Source organism: Colossoma macropomum, unplaced genomic scaffold (genome assembly GCF_904425465.1).
Source record: "Colossoma macropomum unplaced genomic scaffold, Colossoma_macropomum, whole genome shotgun sequence".
In the NCBI taxonomy this organism is placed as follows: Eukaryota; Metazoa; Chordata; class Actinopteri; order Characiformes; family Serrasalmidae; genus Colossoma; species Colossoma macropomum.
The window spans coordinates 18753739-18775042 of record NW_023494807.1 but is presented as its reverse complement, the minus strand read 5'-3'; the positions used below and the strand labels follow the sequence as shown (position 1 = coordinate 18775042).

Sequence of the window (21304 nt, the reverse complement as noted above, 5' to 3'; positions counted from 1 at the left end):
ATTCATGTTAGATGCATGCTGATTGGACTCGTTTGCCCGTTGTGTAAATTGGTGATTGATGAATGGTTCCTTTGTTGTATACCATGCAGACTGCGTGTGACTGTAACTCTGAGAAAGCTGAGAAAAGAAGCTCAGTGCCAAAGAAACAGGAAGCAACCAAAAACTAGCTGAAACTCAGCACTCTTATTATGGCTGATAGAAAGGAGCTCGGAGGTTGTGAAGCCCACAGTGAGTGCGTGCCAATCACGGCGAAGCCTCAGCTTCTGTTTCCTCAGCTTCCTCCCAGGGCTTAGAGCCAGATTGACATGGCAGCCTCCTTTGGCCCAGCCAGCAGCGCAAGTGATTGACATGTGTACACTGCTAGGCGAGGCCGGGGACTGCCGGATAGGATGCGGTTAGGAGCCGTAACCGGTGGCAACGGGGCCGAGGTGCTCTTCTGGGCCCTGGGGTTTTGTCATGTCATCAATAAGCAGAGGGTAGGAGTGACACCCATGTCACCCATCCTGTCACCCAGTATATAGTGTATAGAGGCCATCTCCAAGGAGAGCATCAGCACACTTATAGCCTGACATGATGATGGAGGCCAAGGTCCAGCCAAAAAAAAAAAACGATAGCAAGTGCCTCAATAAAAACAGAAAAAAAGGGCCCCTACAAAAATCTGAGATATGGACATACATGTCCTTATATTTTGTAGGTGCTGTAAGAAAACATTGAACTTCCAAAGCAATATATTTATAAAAGAAATGCAAAATAATCTAAATATTCCATTAATATAAGATAAAAAAGTGGTCTTCAGAACATCAGTTGGTCTATTTGTTATTAAATATTCATGTACATATGTATGTACTCCACCATTCAAATATTTGGCTTAAAACCATGATAACCAGCTGTAGATGATTCTGTAATAACTGAATGTTGTAAATTATTGCCAATGAAGTTATAATAAAATTAAAATCTAAAATGCTTCAGATTTTAAAAGTGGTAATCAAATCTTGAGGCAGATAACTTTTCAAGATGTGACTGTAAATAGTTACAGTATACTATTTATCATTTAATAACTTCTTAGTGTTTCCAAGGATACACCTTAAAATACGTTATTATTGAATAAAATAACATAAATTGACACAGTATTCCAAACCTTTGAACAGTGGTGTATTTTAGCAATATGTATGAATTATTTATTTACACTTATTTACAAATGCAAATGCACATTAATGATACAAAGAAGAATAAATATTGTATTCTGTTCCAGATGATATAACAATAACATAGTCTGAACACCCATGTTAGTACACTGAGTTGAGTTGAGCTTTAAGCGTAATTGCACGCATATACAAATCAAAAATATATTGAAAAATCTACATATTGGAGAAAACAAAACCAACAAGATTTAAAATACACGTTTTTGTTTTACTGCTTTAAAAAAGTTGCATACTTATCACTGCATGTTCAAACATTATATGTTAAGACATTGATAATTCCCATGTATGCACTTACATAGCCTATTTAAGTAACAGCAAATTTTAAATTATAATTTTTTGGTTTGGGCAAGGAGAAGTGGCGTAAGAGAGAGAGAGAACAGGAGATAAAGAGAATAGCTGGAAAGAGAAGAAAGAGAAAGAACAAGTATAAATGGAAAAGAGAAAGAGATAAGGAGATGTCTCTAATGCCCTACTCCCACCCTGTCCTGTCTGATCTAATGGATCTTCTTAGTGTGTGTGTGGTGTGTGTTTGTGTGTGATAGTATTGGGAGTGATGAGGGAGGCTTTAATGTGGGAGTGTTTAGCAGACGCTGCCCACAGCTCGAACACCTTCATTCAAGGAACACGCCTAAAAACAGAGCCGCAGCACACAGCACACTAATTGGAACAAGCTGAGCACATTTGTTTCAACAACAGCCTGAACATCCTGAAGATGAGCAGAGAGAGAGAGAGAGAGAGAGAGAGAGAGAGAGAGAGAGAGAGAGAAAGCAAGTGGGAGACACAAAGAGGTAAGGATGGAAAAGACAGAGGAAAGAGAGAGAAAGTGAGATGAGAGACAAAGAGAGAAGATTGTTAGAGAAAGAGAGGGGGTGAGAAGGAGTGAGTGAGTGAGAGAGAGACAGTGAGAGGAAGAAAGAGTGTGGGAGAGAGGGAGAGAAAGAGTTGAGAGAGAGAAGGGGGAGAGAAGAGTGTGAGAGAAAGAAAGAAAGAGAGAGGGAGAGAAAGTGAGAGGTAGGTGAAAAGAGGAGAGAGAGACAGAGAGGATGGAACAAAGAAAAGAGAGAAGGTGAGGATGAAAGGGACAGAGTGTTTATAGAGAGCAAGAGAGAAGTGAGAGAAAGAAAGTGGATGAGAGATGAAGAGAGAAAGAGAAGTGAGAGGGAGTGGAGTGAGAGAAAAGAGAGGGATGAGAGAGAGATAGAGAAAGTAAGAAGGGTGAAAAAGAGAGAGAGATAGATAAAGAGAGTCAAATGAGAGAAAGAAAAGAGGGAGAAGGTTGAGAGAAAGAATGTGAGAAAGAGAGAAACAAATGTCAAACATGCCTAAACGTAGAACCACAACACCCAGCACACTAATCATCTCTCTGTCTCTTGGGCCTGGACTGTGTGCAGTGTGGCCGAGATCGGTCAGAGTGAACCGTCTCTTAGCTCTCCTTCTACAACAATTGACCTCTCCACACACACACACAGACCGAGTATCATCCAACACCCATGCACACATACTGCCAAAAGGCTAATTAGGGGAGAGTGTCATGAAGTAAAGCTGCAGTGTGCAGAGAGAAAGAAAGCGAGGGCGAGAGGGAGACAAAAGAGAAAAGTGGAAAGAGGAGAAGAGAGGTAGAAATAGGTTAAAGAGTGGGCGGATGAGTGATAGACATTGAAGAGACTATAAAGGAAAGTGAGAGACAGCTAGAGGTGGAACAAGAGAAAGAGCAAAGAGAGAGAGAGAAGAGAGTAAGGGGCAGAGGGAAAGGAGACGGAAGGAAAGAGAGAAGGAGAGAGAGAAGAGTGGGAGGGAGGGGAAGAGAGAGGACAGGAGGGAAAAAGGGGAGGGAGAAAGAGCGAGAGAGACGGAGAGAGAAAGGAGAAAACGGAGAGAAGGACAGAGAGAGATGTTGGGGAGAAAGAGGAAGAGATAGAGACAAAGAGAGGGGGATAGAGAGAGAGAGACAAGAGGAAGAGAGAGAATGAGAGAGTGGAGAGGAAGAGAGATAAAGGTGGTGGGGGGGGTGTCTAACCGAGTGCACACTTCACCACAGCAAATGGAATTAGTCAACTGTGGAGAGGACAGGTCTGAATATTGATTATGGAAGAGAGAGATAACTCTCATTCTTTCTCACTCATTCCCTGCCCCCCTCTCTGTCTCTCCATCTCTCTCTCTGTTCTTCTTCTCTTTCTCTCTGTCTCTCTTCCCACTCTGTCTCTCTTCCTCAGATGAATAACGACATATTGCGGCTCTCAGGGCCTGCCCTGCCAGGGTCTTTAAGCAGCCTCAGGACTTGCTCTTCATCCTACAGCCATTGTTTAGCAGTAGAATGCATGACTAAGCCCTTCACACCACTTTGTTTTCATGAACACGGAGAGAGTGTGCGTGTGTGTGTGTGTGTGTGTGTGTGTGTGTGTGTGTATGTGTTTGTGTGTTATGGGAATACCTATTAAATGATTCCTTTCATCAATGACTGTTAATGTTAACAAATGAATAATAGCGGTCATTAAGGTAAATCACCTTAATAGTGTTCAAGGTAAACTTCATTGTGTAGCAGTAGCTCACCAATAAAAATGCAGATTTTCCTTAAAAACAAGTTTCATGTACACGATTTCACTGATATTCTGAAGGCAGTAGATTAAAATATCAACCACAGTGTGAAAACACAAAAGTGTTTGTTAGAATGTCCTCAGCTCTTCATTGTGCCTACAACACTTAAATTGTCTATTAAAACAGAACAGATAGTGAAATGTAGATTTTCTCTATATAGTGGTCAAAGTTAAGGCGTTAATAATGCGTTAAAGCAATAAGTTAATGCAAATCACTTTCCACATTCTCCTAGTTTGACCCTTCAGACCATTAATAGTAGTGAAGGCTGAAGACTAGCTGCTTGCACACTGGTATGTAGTTGTGAAAGAATCTTCGATTGTAGTCCCTTCGTTTAAATACAGCTTTAGAGGGGATCAGTTTTTTTTGGAAATTGAGCCTGTTTTTGTGTGACGGGCTCCGGGCACCCTGAGTTGAAATAAAATTTAACTCAAAGTGGTCTAATAACCAACGTCACCAGCATGTTTTTCTGTGCTGACCACTGAGATCAAAACAAAGGTGGGCTGCAACCGTCACTAAGTATCCTCAACCATGGGGCACTGGCTAGGCCTGTAAAGATCTAGGTCTCAGCCTAAATCATTATAGGATTGTTTTGGGATACCCTCCCTTTTTTTTAATTAACCTGTAAAATATGCTACTTGGACTGAAGTTCTTTGTATTTTGGTAGTGACAAGGTGGGGCACCTTTTTTTTGTTTTCAAAAATTAAACTAATGATAAATGTAAATATTAATTTCACAAGTTGAAATTTAGGAGTCAATGGTTTTGTATAGGGATGCGTTGATACAGTTTTTTCAGATTGAATATGAGTATGAGTACATGTTTTTAGTACTCACCAATGCCAAGTCCCATACCATAACAAATTACCATGAAATCATTAACATCTAGCTGATTTTAATTGAAGTGCATTAGGTAGCTATAGGTAGCTGTACTACATTAGTAACCTTGAATCGTTTAGTGCTGCAGTGGAGAAGAGCAGGATTTGTTACACATTAGAAAAGCGCTTCTGTACGGCTATACATAAAGTATGATTCATAGTTTTGATGCTCCTCATCTGCCTCATCTGTTTCTTTCAACAACAATCTCTGTAGCACAGTGACAGCAGGAATCACATCTGAGGCTAACATAGTTGCATGTCCTCTAAAGTCAGACATACACTAAGTGATTTCACAAATCTTGTTCTTTGATGACTGAGTTTGAATAGATCATCATGTATTGCATTGTACGAAAACACTCCGTCCACACTACGTGAAACGCAGCCTTTACAGACGGCTCTGTCCATGAACAATTTCAAATAAAAATATTTCGTTCAAACCAACACGCTGTATGCCAAGTACTGAGCTAACATGCTGAAAAACTGAGCAGTACTGCTAACACTGTGCACAGAAGCTAAAGCAGGTAGTGATATATATGGTAGGACAATACAGTCTCTTTACAATCTGTTTTACAAAGACAGCGTTTATACCTCACAATTCTACTCAGTCAAATAAATTTGTCATAGGCGGACTTTAATAAAAACATTTCTGCCTCCATTTTGCTAGCCTATGTGTCTCCACCAGTGTTGGGGAAGCGATTGTGATTGTGTTTAAAAATGAGCTAAATCACAGTGAGTTCCTGGCGTGATGTTTAAAGTGACAGATGGCTTTGTGTCCAACTGCCACAGAGTAGGTAACACTTTTCTGTTTGTTCATTAGCATGGCAGTGTAAAGTACAAGTACATGAGCATGGTATCGGCCCTATACCTGATACCGGTGTCAGTATCGAAGCATCCCTAATTTTGGATATATTTAGCTTATTACTATCTCAATTAATACCTTGTATTTGAATAGATCATAACATGTTCCTATTTTTAAATAGATTTTTTCTGTGGGATCACAGTTTGAACTATTTCGGTAATAGTGGTAAAAGACTATGGCTGATCATTACAATTCAGTTCAAGCTCACTCATGTTCCACGTAAAGCTCACTCATGTTCCAGGCCAGGCTTTTCCTCATAACTCAAAGTGACTGTGCTCTTTGAGTCCATCTTTTGCTCTCTGCTGGGTCTGACTCATCTGCAGCTCTCACTCCCTCCGCCCAGCACGCTACCCACAATGCCCCACTGTGTCCCGGGTCCGAGCAGCTATAATGATCCCGCCTTTGTTTCGGCCACACACGCCTACTATACCCAAGATCACAATCACCGTTCTGCAGCCTACAATACCCACGAGGCTGTTTGTTTCATCTCAGCCCTGCAAATGAATTCGCCTGTGCTGGGTGAAACAGTTTGAAGATATTTGGAGAATGTTTAAGCAGCGTTACCTACTGCTGCGGCAGATTCGTTACAAAACAACCCGATTACCTTGGTTTTGTTTTTCGGTGGAATTTATAGACAGGTTTCTTTATGGACGCAGGTTTAGATTGTCAAAGCTGGTGATGGGGGGTGAACAGATGAAGGGATCTGAGGTCAGAGAAGAGCATGCCAGACTCCTTTCTTGTGTGCAAAAACAACAACCTTGCTGCCTGTGGGTGTCTTAACTCTGTAAACGTACTGTTGTGCAACTCGCAGTTGACTGCACTTTGAATTGTTATTTAACTTTTGCTCTGAATCGTGAGAATTCATAGGGAAAGATGCCAAAGCACTATCATTCAAGCTTCTGATCTAAATGCTATAAGAGCCTGAGAATGTAAGAGGAAAGAAATCCATGCCCCACCCACAAGTGTGTTAATTCTTAGCAACTTTTGTGAGGTTGGGCAAGCTTTTAGTATGATAGTACTTGAGTCTTGGTCTCAAGTCCAGTCTTGACACTGTAAGCTAGCACTCTCGGTCTCAACATCGTTTTGAATCGGTGTCAAGGTAAGGTGGAAATTGTTCTTGAGGTCAGCCAAGTGCAATGCCACCATCTGACGTAATTACAAACTGATTTTTTTTTTCTGATTTTGATTTTTCATTATTGAATACCAACAAAACCTTTTACAAAAATGTTCATATATATATATATATATATATATATATATATATATATATATATATATATATATATATCACAAAATATTCCTTTGAACATAATGAAACATTTTAGCTCAGTTTCTGTTAAAACATATCAATTATTCAAATTAGACTGCTGTAATGTTTGTTTAGAGACTCCACATAACTTGGAGTTTCCAACTGCAGAGCGCTACCAAGTGTTGTAGAGCTGCTCTGAGTTTTTGTAGCTAATCAACTACACAGATTGGAAACAACAACAGAGAATTTGCCACCAAGCTAACATTAGCTTGGTTAAATAACAAAAGAGCACACCTGATCTATCCTAACAATCTTTCATGCACATGCAAAATAAATATCAAGTGTAATTAATTGCTCACAATTATTTTCAGTTACAATTATATTCAGTTGTGTGCTACAGTTTCTCATTAGGCTGAATGGGGTTTTGCTAAAGCTTTTCTGCTTTTTATATTATTAGTCATTTTTATAGTTTATTGTCCCATTACTTTACCTGTTGCTGCAAGTGTAGAGGAATTCCCCCTGTGTACAAGGTCTTTATGTTTCAATATATAAATTAATTGGTCCCAAAAACAGTCTTATAATCTCTGTCTGTCCCTCTCTCTTGCAGTGCTTATACTCAAGAATCCTGGTAATGAAGTGTACTGTTTAGTGTCATTTGCTGGCCGTACTCTTTATAAATAAGCTGTGAATGGGAGAGTGATTCATTTCGCGAGCAGCACCCACAGAGAGCACCCCCTACAGCCAAGCAAACAGAGGCAGATATGCCAGCTCCACACTGCTAACCCCTCTAACTTTCTCTCATTTACCACACACAGGCAGAAACACAGTGAGATCAGTGGGGGTGAAAGATAAAACAGAAGGTACTGATGGACAGGAGTAATCAACCAACCAAGTACTCGTTCCGTAATCGCATATTCATCTAGTAAAATGCTAATCCAAATTTTGCTTTGCTTGAAACCAAATAGAAAAAAAAATCAATATATAGTGCCTGAATCTCTGGGTTCCGCCAGCTGTTTGTGTATGCTGTTAGCTGTTAACTTTTTTTAGATGCCAAGCACCTTTTGAATGTGGCTTGAAACTCACTTATTCATGTTTAGCAAACTGAAGATTCTCCACAAGGAGATGCTGTTTGCTCACCTGTAGCTTTAGATGCTTCACAAGAGCAGTGCTTTGCATCAGTGACACTTTTTGTCATTGTTTAAGCAGCCATCTAACCTCTTTCTACAGGCCGCTTAGTGGTCACCCCCGTAATACTGAGAACCTGCCATGAAAACAACTCACATTTCTCCTCAAAGACAGTTCTGCCAAGATAAAATGGGCAGCACACCTGCAGCTTTCTTGAAATCAAAAACTTGTGTACAACTGGTACGATAAAAAAAGCATTTAAACACAAATAAAACTCTCTTAGAAATGTTGATTTGCTTGACAAACATCAAATTTGCTTCCAGTTTTTTAAATCATACAAATTTCAATTGAAATGCACAGTATGACCAAAAGTATGTGGACACCTGACCATCACACCTGTAGGTCATCACATTCCAGAACCATGGACACTTGTTTGGAATTGCCCCCCTCTTTGCAGCTATAACAGTCTCACACACATATTTTACAGTGCTGGACTACAAACCCGACCTCAACAGTAACAGGAAGATCAGTGAACCAGATGCTGTTTTATCAAAAGTAAACCAATTACAGATTCTGACACTGATCAAGTTGTATCTGCCACCACTGTAATTGGCACTTAGCATATTAGTAATATCTACACTCTCTCGGACAAATCTTTTGTACTGTGTTGCTTTCTCTTTCTATTTCTCACGCCCTCCATTTAAGCATTAAAGAAGATGTGTTTGCCTTTCATCCCATTGTACAAAATGACAGTGAACTCTACACTGGGGCAGGGTGAGTGTGTATAAATAAGTGTATGCGTTTCTAACACTTGCCATCGCAGGAACTGTTCATTTATTAGTCCTGCGTGGCAGCATCAGATCTGGGCTGCGGGGGAAGTGTCACCATATGGCGGTGGCACACGCGCTAAATGAAATAAACAGGATGGATGAGGGAGAATGGTGCGTGGAGCGCTCTTCATTAGCCTCTCTCCGTCTCTCTGTCAAACACAGCCACAGGTCACCCAGTCAGGGGCGCATAAGGAGAGGTGGCAGCCGTAGTTAACGCTGACTCTCACAGCTTCATTACTATCTCTTCTTGCCACGGGTATTAGAGCTTGAAATATTTGTCAGAATCCCACCAAACCCTGACGTGAATAGTCGGTTCCTGTCATTTTTCATGGTCAGGCTCAGATTTCATGTTCAGGTTTCTCATGGTTTCCCACTAAGACTATTAATTTAAATTTTGTTTATTAATTATCTGATGATGTCATTGTCATTGTTGTCATTGTCTACAAGATAACTTAAGAGTTGCTAAATACCTTTCTAGGAAAGTTTTTCAGTCTCATATTGATAGCGGCTGGTTTTTGACATTTGGATGGGTATTTTTTTTGGGCCACAGTTGGATTCAGACAGAATTTTGTTAGGCTGTAGTAGGATTTGGACAGAATTTGTTGGGCCACAGTCAGGTTCTGACAGAATTTTGATTCAACAGTTGGGTATAGGTAGAATTTTTGTGGGCTACAGTCAGTTTTGGACAAACTGTTTTTGAGCTACAATCAGAATGCGACAATTGTTTTGAGCTACAGTCGGATTCCAGTGCTGTGGGTCAGGTTGGGACAGACTTAGACAGAGTGTTTCGAGTTTTGTTTCAAATTTCAGGCCTGATGAAAGCTTGTGTGCAACCTCTCAGACTATTTTTGTGCTAGCAGCTTGCATACACAGAAAAGGCTACAGTTTGCTCATAGCAGAAGTTGTTGCAGGCTTTGAATAGCTTGTTTCATACAGTGTAAGAGTGAAATGCCTGCTGGTCTTCCTCATCAATCATCCTCAATGTTTGATCCAACAATGCACGTCACTTTGACTTGGCACAACCTCAATGTTTAATGGGCTCTGTAGTCTGTAGAAACGTCCAGCATTGCCACACTTGTGGTTTGGCGTGACTCTCTGCCTGCTCTCTAAATCACGTTATGGAGGAGGAATGTTCCAGAAGCTTTGTTGCCTCAGGCCTGGGCCCCTCCCTTCCCCTCATTCTGCTCCCACAGATTGGCTGGATAATTTTACCTCATTTGCATTTCCTTGAGTATCAGAACCTCTGGAAAACAAAGGCTAGCCAACCGAATTAGTGTCTGATATGTATGGATCCACCGGAGCACAATTCGATTAGGGCTCCTTCCTGTTCTTCTCCCAAGTGAAGGCCATTTGGCTTAGCTTAGCTACCTGATATACTCATTATTCTATTCATTCCTCCTGTTTGAAAGTCAGCACTGTGAGATACTCCACAAGCTATATGAAGAAAAATAGGGCTGAGTGTCTTGAAGCAGTGTCATTGTAATTACTAAGCCGTTTGCTTTCCAGAAGGGTCTTGGTGGGACATTGATTATAATTATATCAGAATTTAATTGTGACTGTTGCCTCTCTCTTTCAATCAAGCTTAGATCATTATGTTATTCCATTTTTGATTGCTCTAATTTTGATTCTTCTTTTTAATTAGTTTAGAGTTTAAAATAATGCTCCTATTTCATCTTCTCTGTAGTAAGCAATAAAACACTTTATTGGCTTTTTAAGCGTTATTGTTTTCCTTTGTTTTTATGATTGTATTTTCCCTTGTTTTAAAAATGCCAGAGGAACATCAACATATCACCAGGCTTCTGTGGAAACCAAATGGGAGCCAAATGATTTTGTGCCTAAATATTTTAACTGATACACTTTAATCATTTTTTATTCATCTTAGAGGCTCAAAATTGAATGGTATATATAGATCAGAACTTTAAAAAAGGAGGACCCTAATGTCCAAACATTCTAACTTAAGTTCAATGTATAATTTGATGATTGACTAAACATGCTGAGACTTTACCTCTTGTTTGTAATGACTCTGGGCTGTATGCTATGTGATGGTGTTTGTCTTTTCTGAAGGAAACTGGCTAAGAAGCGTAAAGAGACCCTGAGCAGCACTCGGCAGGAGATGACGGTGATGGTGAACTCCATGGACAAGAGCTACACAGAGCAGGGCACCAACTGTGACGAGGCCCTCTCCTTCATGGACACACACAACCTAAATAGCCGCTGTGAGTCCACCACTCCATCATAGCCCACACAGTCACTCAGCTATAGATTAGATCATGTCCTGGACTAAACTACACACTTGATAGAGTTCTTTCTGCTAATTGTGATTACATGTTTTGAAAACACAAAACAGTATTGTACTGTTTTAGTTTATCATTATGAAGAATGAATGTTAGTGTGTAAGTGAAATAACTGTTGTTTTAAAATTAATCAAACAATATTTATTGCTGCTTCAACTTAGGCCTTGTCCACATGTATCTGAATATTTTTGAAACTGTAACTTTTTTACAAGTTTTGGTCATCCATACACACAAAACTGTTGTATTAGGTCACTGAATATGGAGATTTTTGGAAGAGATTTTAGAGTGTTTTCATTTTTGCAGTTTCTGTTTCTTGAGCATGCAGATCTCTGTCTGAAATAACAGCTAGGTTGTTTATGTGTGCTTGGGAATTTAGAGGGTTGCCAACATGTTTACAACTAAATTTCAGTTCTCTGTTTTCAAGCTCTGTTCATTAAAATAGATTGTAAACTCAGTTGCAAATATTAAAAATACCTTATTGATATATAAAAATATATCTAAAAAAAAGTTTTTTACATTCTCATGTGACAGATTTTTTAAAAAAAACAGAAGAAAAACTACATGTTGAATAATGTCCAGATACATGTGGATGAGGCAACTATGTGGACATAGACAACACTTTGTTTTTCTGATTGTTTGACTTGGGCACCATCTTACTGAAAGGCTGGGCCCCACTGTAATCCTCCACAGCCCTGATGAGTGTGACTAAGCGCTGGTGTTTTTAAGCTGTTTGTCTGCATCCCTTGTTCCTGCTTAATGAGCCAGCTGCTTCACTGTATGACCTCAGAGCACGTAGCTCTGACCTCCAGCCACCAACTGCTCTGGCTGAGGACCCTAAGAGTCACCTTGCTAATCCCATCCAAATCCCCTAAAACCAGGGGTGTCCACTCTGGGCATGGAAAGCTGGAGTCTAGCATTGTTTGAAAACTCACTCAAATTTATTTCACTATAGTTATAGTAATTACCAGGTTTAGTAAGTGCATTTAATAAGCACCAAACTGCACTACTTTCAGCCAGCCAAGACCAAAGTTAGCCCTCCTGCCCTATATACTCACACGCACACCCATGTGGACATACAGACACACACCCACATGCACACTCTCAGATTCTTGACTGGTGCCCACACAGACAATGGCCCCCTGATGCCTCACCTCTGTCCCTGAGACGTGTCCTCGGATAGCTGTCTGAGAGGTAGCTTTGGACATCTTTACTGATCTGTTGACACTGGCTGTGAGTGGGTTAAGCTCTGCTATTAGAAACACATGCTGAGAAGATAACCCAGGTCACAGCTGCCAAATCTGAAAAGAATGAACTTAATGAAATTGCTTATTGCTAATTCATATACAGTATGGCAATACAAATATTTCACTCAAACAAGCTGATACTGAAAGATACTAGGGGTCAGTTGGTATTATGCAAATGCTTTCATTCATTGTTAGCCACATAAGCATTATTACATGTATGCTAGTTTAATATATTATGGAAAGATATTTGTTACCAAGACCAGTCTGTTAAAGGATGTGAAACTTACATGTTGCAGCTGGATCATCTCCATGCTCCCTCACCGTGAAGACAAACACACTGAGCACAGCTCTGCCCAACTCCTACTACCCAGGTAACACCACACTATTTAGCAACTATGCAAGTGGACACCTTCTCCTTTCTCGTGTGTTTTAAACTGTGATAATGCCCGTCTGTGTGCCAAACAGTGTGGTCAAGCATTATACCCTACTATTGCAATGACTGACCAAAGTGTAAATTTATAATGTCTGTGGGTAGCAACCAACACTCAAATGACTTTTTCTCTGCTGACCATAGACTTCTTTTTGTATCATGTGTTTTTATTATTTCTTACTTTCTTTTACTGGAGGTGAATCATCACAGTAACTAGGAATGGGCATTATGTTTCATTTTTGAGTGGTTTGATTAGTTGGAACAGAGAACATTCACAAGTATTGTGTACAGTGTTTTTTTAAGCAGTGTTTCACATATTGCATCCTGTTACGCTCTCTTGAAATTGGACACATGATTTCCTCTTTAAATGCTATGGCACTCCATTGTAAATATTTTTAAAGAAACATCAATGTTCTGTGTTCTGTTAATTTCTGACGATAAGCTCAGAAAAACTTATTATGGCATAATTTATCATGATATACATGATTGTGCAAAGTTGGAGACCACAAGGATAAAAAGCAGGAAACATATTTAATACAAAATTACACAATGCCTCAACAACTAAATATAATTTAAATTTTGTCAGTACTTAAAGTGACTGTCTTTGCCTTTATTTTTCCACACCTCCAAAGTCCAGTCTTAGGAGTTGTTTGCTTCTTATGATCCAAGTATTTCCAAACACACTGAGTGATTGCCAGTCCATTGTTCTGAGATTTTGTCATTGAAGCATATTTTTGTTAGTAGTCTGCTAATGGAGGCTAGCAGCAGATAACGGTTTGAGATATTGTGGCATTGGCCTGGGGATGGCTGAGCCACGCTGGCTGGGAAGCTAAAGAGAACCCCAAAGAACACACACACACACACACACGCAAAGCTGAGCTTTTATTTAAATGTGAAATCACAACCAAATCTAAACTGAAAATACAGGCTACCGAGGCTACTCACTGTCAGAGTTCAAAACAGAATGCTCTCTAGCCAGGGTTCTCTTTTTAAAGTCCTCTGTCTTTTACTGGCTTGGAGAGCCTCAGTTCTTAAAGCGTCCCGGGTCCTCCCCAAATCAGTCCCCCATGTTATCGGGGAGGAGCCTTACAGACATGGCTTGGGCTCTAGTGGCAGCTCCGCCTCCAAACGCCACAGATATACACATTTTTTGTTGTATTTCATTAAGTTTCAGCCTCAGGAAACTTACAGACTATTGGATTTATAGGTCAAGCCATCAACTATGCAAACCCCTGCTTTTCACAGTGGAATAATGGATAGAAAGACCTTTTTTTCAGATCTGAAGTAGAGCTTGATGTTCTGTCTCTCAAAGATGAAAGCTTTTAGTACTGTTTACCTGATGGTGACAGTTTTGGTGGTCTACCAGGTCTTCCATTGTTGTTAGGAGTCCAATTTTCTCTGTATGTATATATATATATATATATATATATATATATATATATATATATATACACATATGTGCGTGTGTGTGTGTGTGTGTGTATATATGTATACAGATATCTTTCACATTTTTTGAACAGTTTTGAAAACTTTAATCCAAAAAATAAATCACTTGTACTTAATGGCTGTTTTGACTGGAAATAAAAAAAATGAAGGGTGGTCTCTGACTTTTGCACAGTACTGTATTGTTATGTCACCCACCCCTAACTATAAGTATGTTACTTTTCTCATGTTGTTTTCTCTTTGTGTCTCATTTCTCACCGGCCTGCCGCCGTATTCTAATTCCCGCCAGATCCCTTTGTGCCCACTGCTATCTTAGGTGAGAGAAATCTTTTGTTCACTCTTCCCATAACCACTGCTAGTCTCTCTCTTAGCCTCTCTACACACTCATACAGTCAGAAATACAGGCCATTTTTAAACACTGTGCTGAAGTAAGTTAGGCCAGACTTGAAGGAATGTGCTTTGTGGTCATGTTTTTTGGTTTGGTTGGTTGTAGTGGTTTTCTTTTTTGTCCTGTAAAGATGGCTGCCTCATCTCCATACCTGCCTGTTGCTTCTCTTCCTCCCTACTCGTCCTGTTTGTGCCGACAGTGGGCGGGGCGCCCCGGGCCGAGGCTGACTTCACTCCATCCCATCCGCATTGCGTCTCGTGCGTGTGATGTCACATCCTGTCTGACCTCTCATATGCATGGACAGACATGTGGACTGGATGTGGAGGGAGTGGATTGTAGGGCAGGGAGGGTGTGGAAAAATAAAAAAAACAAAAACAAAAATATTTGCAGCGGCTTGTTCAGAATCCGTTGCTGTCTGCACAAATAAAACAGTGAAAAATGAAAGTGGGAAATCGTTCTCACAATGAAAAGTCTCTAGTTCTGTAGTTTTGTCAGTGAAGATGTCTCTCACTTTGGAGAAAGAATGCTTTTGATGTTGTTTCTCAGGAAAAACATGTTGTTTTTAGCTGGAAAGGAAAGAAAAAAAACAAACAAGCTTTAGCCGTGCCCCCTCTCCCTCCGCCATCTTCTCCACTCTCCCTCCCAAAGCAACCTCCTCTTCGATTCTTTTTAATGTCGCTCCTGCCTCTGGCTAGTTCCCACTTGTTTTTGTGTTCCTCTTTTGCTAGTGTTTGTTCATTTATCCCATGATGAAATAGAATAATAAAAAAAAAATTCATACGGAATTATAGCCTTTTACTCAAAATCTGCTACGTTTTTCCTTGTAATGCGAGCGCCCACTTTGCGGAAAGGTTAATTAAAATATAGCATGAAAGGATTATAGGAGGGCACCTTATTAAATATGAAAGACTGTTGGCTAGAGTCATGTAACTAGTAGCTTAGAGAGAGGCTTGTTGCCGTACTGTGGCAGAAAAATAACATTAACGCTACAATAGATGCTAATGAAACAGCAGCTCGCCCACAGTAATTGGTATACGCGTTTACATCATCAAACGTACTTCATTAGTGTGTTCACATTACAGATAGTAAATATAATGCAGCAGTAGTGTTCACATTATAAAGGACAACCTTGAAAGATCAAATTACGTGCAATCTATAGGACCCAGAATATATGTTTGTATCTACTTTGAAATTCATTTTCTATCCTTCACTGTGTGTCCAAACCCGTCGCTTTAACAAAAACCTGTAATCTGCAGCACCCCACTATCTATCCCAGGCTTTCAGGCTAGTGAACAGAGCTCTAGTGTGCCAGTGCTCTTTGGTGTATTGTTGCTTATACCCTGTCTCCTCTCTCTCTCTCTTCTCCTCTCTCTCGCTCTCTCTCTTTTTCTCTCTGTCGCTCTCTTCTTCACATTTAACCTCTAATGTATCTGCTTAAAAAGTCCCCATTAATGGTAAGTTCCTCAGTCTACCTGTTGTTTTGGGGGAAGGAGGTTGTGTGTTCCATTAAAAAGGTGTCCGCCATTGGCCCCGCCCCCACTACCACCCCGCCCCTTCCACGCACACAGTCACCCACCCTCGCGCCACCATGTGTTTTTGACATGCATGGCAGTGGACATGTCATGACATCACATGCAAAAATCTTCTTAGCTCACGAGTGACCCGTTACCCCCCATCACTGGGAATCACATCATCTCTGCTTACCTTTCACTCAAATCGCTCCGATTTCATTTCAGAGTGTGTTTTTTTCTGTGTTCGTGTTGTGCTCAAGAGGCATGGCTTTTGGGGCATCGGTCATTGTGATGTCACACATCGGTCATCCCTCATCATGCTTTGCTATTGAGGAACAGCTCCTCTGTGCCTCATCCTACCATTGAAATGAATTTCAGAACCAGAGAAGCAAAATCTCAATGCATTGGCTAAGATGAGAGCCCAAATAGCAGAGACAGGCATACCTCAGTACAGTATGATACAAGGATGGTGTAAATGAGCAAAAGGGCAGAATGGAACGTATCCCTCCCTCTGCATCCACTCATTCACTTCCTCCCCCACAACTTTGTGTCGTGTTCCATCCAAAAACAAAAAAGAAAGCAAAACTAGGCTCTAGAAAAGGACACTTTCTTTTACAGTGTAACTTTTCTCTTACTCGCCTCAGTTGGACCCCTTTACACTGCAAGTGAACCCACACTTCAGTTGCTCACTCTCATGTCTACATAGCTTGCATCGTCGCTGCTGGAAAAAAACCTTGCCTCCATTTTTGTTGTTCTTCAGTTTTTGACATAATTTGAAATCGCCTGCTGCCTTTTACACTGTGTTCAAATTTCATCATGAAAGACCAAAAGAAATGGTCCAAACTCATTTCTGCATTAAAAGTTAGGAACATTTTTTCTTTCTCTTGTAAAGTTGGAGATAAAAGGTTTTGTTCCGAGAGCGACGGCACATTAGTTTCACAGTAAAGTTTGGGTGACCCTGGTCAAATTACATGTTTTGTAGATTTTCACATTGAAAATAAGTTAATCCCTTAAATGGCCTGGGCCCACTGACAGGCCCAAAGTTTACACACCTCTATAACCTAAGAATAACTCCAATTTGCATTGCAGTCCCTGTCGATACTGAATAATACGCTTTAGTTTGTAATAAGCTTGGGATTTTAAGGGGTTAACACATCCTCTATTGAGAACACACTTCTGCACATTTTAATGCACAATTACTGTTTATTTTCTGATTTTAACATATTGGGGGGAATGTGCAAAAGTTACGCCACATTTTATACTGTATGTTTCATTTTAAACAAAAAAATAGGAATTGTTTAATAAAAGTTGCAGATAAATATCATGTTACAGTTTGTTCACTGTATAGCAGTGATGGTAGATCTCCAGGACCAGAATTGTTGTTTAATTTGACCAGGGGTTATTCAGATTTCTACAGACTCTAGTTACCAAATAATTAATACTAGTCTTAAATTAATAAGGGGTTAAATAATTAATGGGCTATACTGTCTTTCGTTGATATTAAACTATTTATACATTTCCAATCTCAAAAATAACCCTGTTACATATGATAACTACTGTAAAAGAAAGTGTAAGTGGAAAGTTAAGAAAATTAATGGCATTCTTTAAAGTAATTGGGCCAAGTCATGCTGTAGTGACCCACCTGCCCTTTCTTCTCTCTCTCTCCCTCCCTTCTAGATGAAACCCAGACGATGACGAGCGACACCAGCAGCCTGGCACAGTCACACACACACTCCACGCATACACACTCTCTGCGCAAGCGGGACGGGGTGGATGTTCCCTATCAGACAGGGCAGCTGCACCCGGCCATTCGTGTGGCCGACCTGCTGGAGCATGTCACCCAGATGAAGTGTGCCGAAGGCTACGGCTTCAAGGAAGAATATGAGGTAGGCCTCCCATCCATTGCCTCCACGCTCATCTTTGCCTTCCTTTTACACTCATTCTTTTGCTCTGGTGTGTGTGTGTGCGTGCACATCTGTCCTTTCATTTCAGCATTTCTTCTCTTTCAGTCCTTATGTCATTCTTTGCTTTCTTTGCTCACCCCCCCCCATATACACACTGGTTATTGAAAGTTAATGCAGGCTTTGATGATGAATGTGTTTAGTTGTGTTGTCTTTCTGTCTCTCTTTCCATCTCTCTGTCTATTTCTATGTCTCTCGCTCACTCTCTCAAGCTTAGCACTGTGTAGTATCTGTGGCTTTGTAGTTTTGCACTGATTATGCCAATGACACCTTCACACAGAGAGCTCCCAAGGGAGGCTTGTTCAACCACTCTGGCAGACAGAACACTATTGGTAAAAAAAAAGAAGCCCACCAGACTCAAGTGTGTGTTCTATTTTTCTCTGTCGTGCAACCAAGACACTGTTGTCATGTGTCATCTCACGCTTTGAGAAGTCCCCACACTGTACACATGCCACTCTAATCTGACAGCGACTGACAAACACCAGATTACTGTCACTTACAGTGTATATTCATTTACCTGCATCAGTACGCACACACACAGTGTACCCTAGGCCTTCTCTTCTTTTCTCCTTTCTTATCTTCTCTTCTCCTCTCCTTTATTCTCTTCTCTTTTCTACTTTTCTCCTTAATTCCCCCGTTTTCTCCTTGACTGCTTTTGTCTTCTCTCTTTTCTGTTCTTCTTCCCTCCCTTTTTTCTCATTATCTTCTTCTATTTTTTTCCTTTTCTTCTCTATTCTTTTTTTCTTTTTTCTTCTCTTTTTCTGTTCCTTTCACTTTTTCTCTATTGTTCACTCTTCTTTTCTTCTCTTTTCTCTGGTTTTCTTTTCTTTCATATCCTCCACTCTTGCTTTCTCTCTCTCTCTCTCTCTCTCTCTCTCTCTCTCTCTCTCTCTCAGTAATCAGTAATTATCTCCCCGTGTGTGCTGTAGTGTTAGAATCAGCAGAGGAGTTGAATAATGCAGCCGCTCTGAGTGTCACCTGTCTGGGCTTGGCTCTGTGTGGGGGGCCCAGGGCTATGGATGCCCTCCAGGCCTGATCCATAATGGATTAAGGCACTGCAGCATAGCAGGGTGACAAAATCACTGATGCTGCTCTCCTACAAAAACAACACACATGCATACTAAACACACATACACACACACACACACCTACACACCCCCTCTGCTTTCCAAAACACCGCCTGCTTTGATACAGCCATGAGGGGTTGTATCACAAGTGTGTGTGCTGGTCCAGTACATGCCTTTTGTACATCCTACCCATCCTGTATGCGTAGCGTAATGCCCTGAGTATGTGATTTTGTTGTGCTAGTGGCGTTGTCTGTGCTGAAGTTGGAATAGCACTCTTCTCCCCTCAGAGCTACTCACTCACACACTGTGTCTCTCTCTGACCTCTCCTCTTGTGGTTCTGTACCTTAACTATGGATCAGATCAATGAGGTAAGCACACACTTCATTTGGTTCATTTGTAAAATCTAAAAATGTTGTAGCTGATTCCGCAGCTAATAACTGTAAATCCCAAGTTTGTATTAGCTAGTGCTAATGATACTGTACTGAGAAGTTGTCTTAGCAAGATATAGTAGATTGTCCAACTAGCATTAGAAATTGTCTTAACTAAATATGGTAGACTGTCTAAGCTAGCATTGTAGATTGTCATAGCTAAAGGGGCATTCCGGCCTTAAACTAGCATTTTTTTATATACATTTTAGTTATTTGTGGTGTTATGCAGTATTCTGTAGCTCTGCACTGAATCCCTCAGCTTCATCAGTTAGGCAAAATTTAATGTCACTATTATTTTCATGTTTTTGTTCATCCATGCGGATGTGTCACACAGCCATTGGACATCCCTATGTTGTCAACCAATCTTGACTGCTAGCCTAGCCACTGATTTATAGGCTAATTAATACAATCAAGCTAGCATTAGTGTAACTCTTACCTCAGTTTTGAACAAGCTTTTTTCTTGATCACAGACACAAATCGATTAACCGTTGCCTGCAGATTGCATTTTTTATTCTAGTTAATAAAAATGTAAAGCTTTATTTTACTTAAGTAAAGGCTAAAGATAGAGTGATTGGTTAACATACTGGATAACATTCTTGCCTTACGCACAGTAGACTTGTGTCTCATTCCCTGACCTGCCGGAGGCAATGAGCAAGACTGTGATTCTCTGTATAAGAGCACCTGCTCTGTTTCTCCAGAAAAATATGTTGAACTTTGCGTAAAGTGGTTAATGGCTATTAAAGCACAGTTGTTTTTTAAAATCTGTAGAAAATAAATATTTCAGGAAACAATTTTATACGTTTTATTTATCTTCTATTTTTTTCTCTAAAACAACAAAAAAGGAGTGTTTTTTATTTTCTTTTGTATTTGATCTGTTACCTTTTACCATTCTGATGTGTGATTAGTTAACAGATTGGTTGACAGCCTCTGCGTCAAACATAACCGCCTGGATGGGCGGGCACACGCAGAATGTAACTGCTGCACCATTTAAGGAAATTCGAACAGGAAGGTGGCAAGTTATAGAATGTAGAGAGTGACCTTCGCCCACTTTCATCCAAAACCTGAACATTTGTAAATGGTTAGTTGAATTCACAGTTTATAAATATGCAGTATAAGGCAGCTTATGATTCGATATAGTCAATTAGTGTTATCTGTGATGTTTAAGATCACACCAAATAAAGTGTAATTCCTAATCCGTGGTTAAGGGGCTGTATACAAAAAAAATACTGAGCTGTGTCAATGGCTTATCCAACAAAGCATATCCGCGATTCTGTCTTTATTTAGCATAAAATGGACCAGAGACCCTTTTAGACAGAGAAAAGTAGCCAAACTGTGATATCTAGATAGCTTTCAGCTTGCTGTCCTCCTCATGAGTCATTTCTGTCTCTCAAGTAATCCGTTCTCTCTATTGCAATGATGATTTGAAGATAGCTACTACAGTTATATGGTTGCAGCTAAGATAATCAGCTTCCAGTAATCTTAGCTGTATGGCTTCCTTCTTTGTTCACTAGCTACTGAAAAAAGGAAATATTTTAAAAGCCCTCCCTCAAAAATCCACCCCAAAGCAGTTAAAGTTTGTCCAGTGTTTCTTCAAGATACAGCATCGGAAAGGGGTTTACCTAGTCTTTTAACGGGAAAATCTCATTCTGGAGACTACTAAGACTCAGCTGTTCGGTGCGACAAGGCATGTTTACTACAAATGCAAGGATGGTTACATTTTTCATTTTGGCCAGAGTGTCCCTTTAGCTGACATGATAGGTTGTCTTAGCTAGACATAGTATGTTGTGATAGGTCTTAGCTTAGCAA

General features: G+C 40.2%; 1 protein-coding gene across 1 annotated transcript in view; it reads left to right on the top strand.

The window, feature by feature from the left end:
* The window catches only part of LOC118796980 (receptor-type tyrosine-protein phosphatase mu-like), a 269176-nt gene that overhangs the window by 188790 nt on the left and 59082 nt on the right, over nucleotides 1-21304 (top strand). The window contains exons 17-20 of the mRNA XM_036556162.1: nucleotides 10797-10948; nucleotides 12567-12641; nucleotides 14433-14459; nucleotides 17720-17928. Of these exons, the coding sequence (XP_036412055.1) occupies nucleotides 10797-10948; nucleotides 12567-12641; nucleotides 14433-14459; nucleotides 17720-17928 (463 nt within the window). The remainder of the gene's footprint in view (nucleotides 1-10796; nucleotides 10949-12566; nucleotides 12642-14432; nucleotides 14460-17719; nucleotides 17929-21304) is intronic.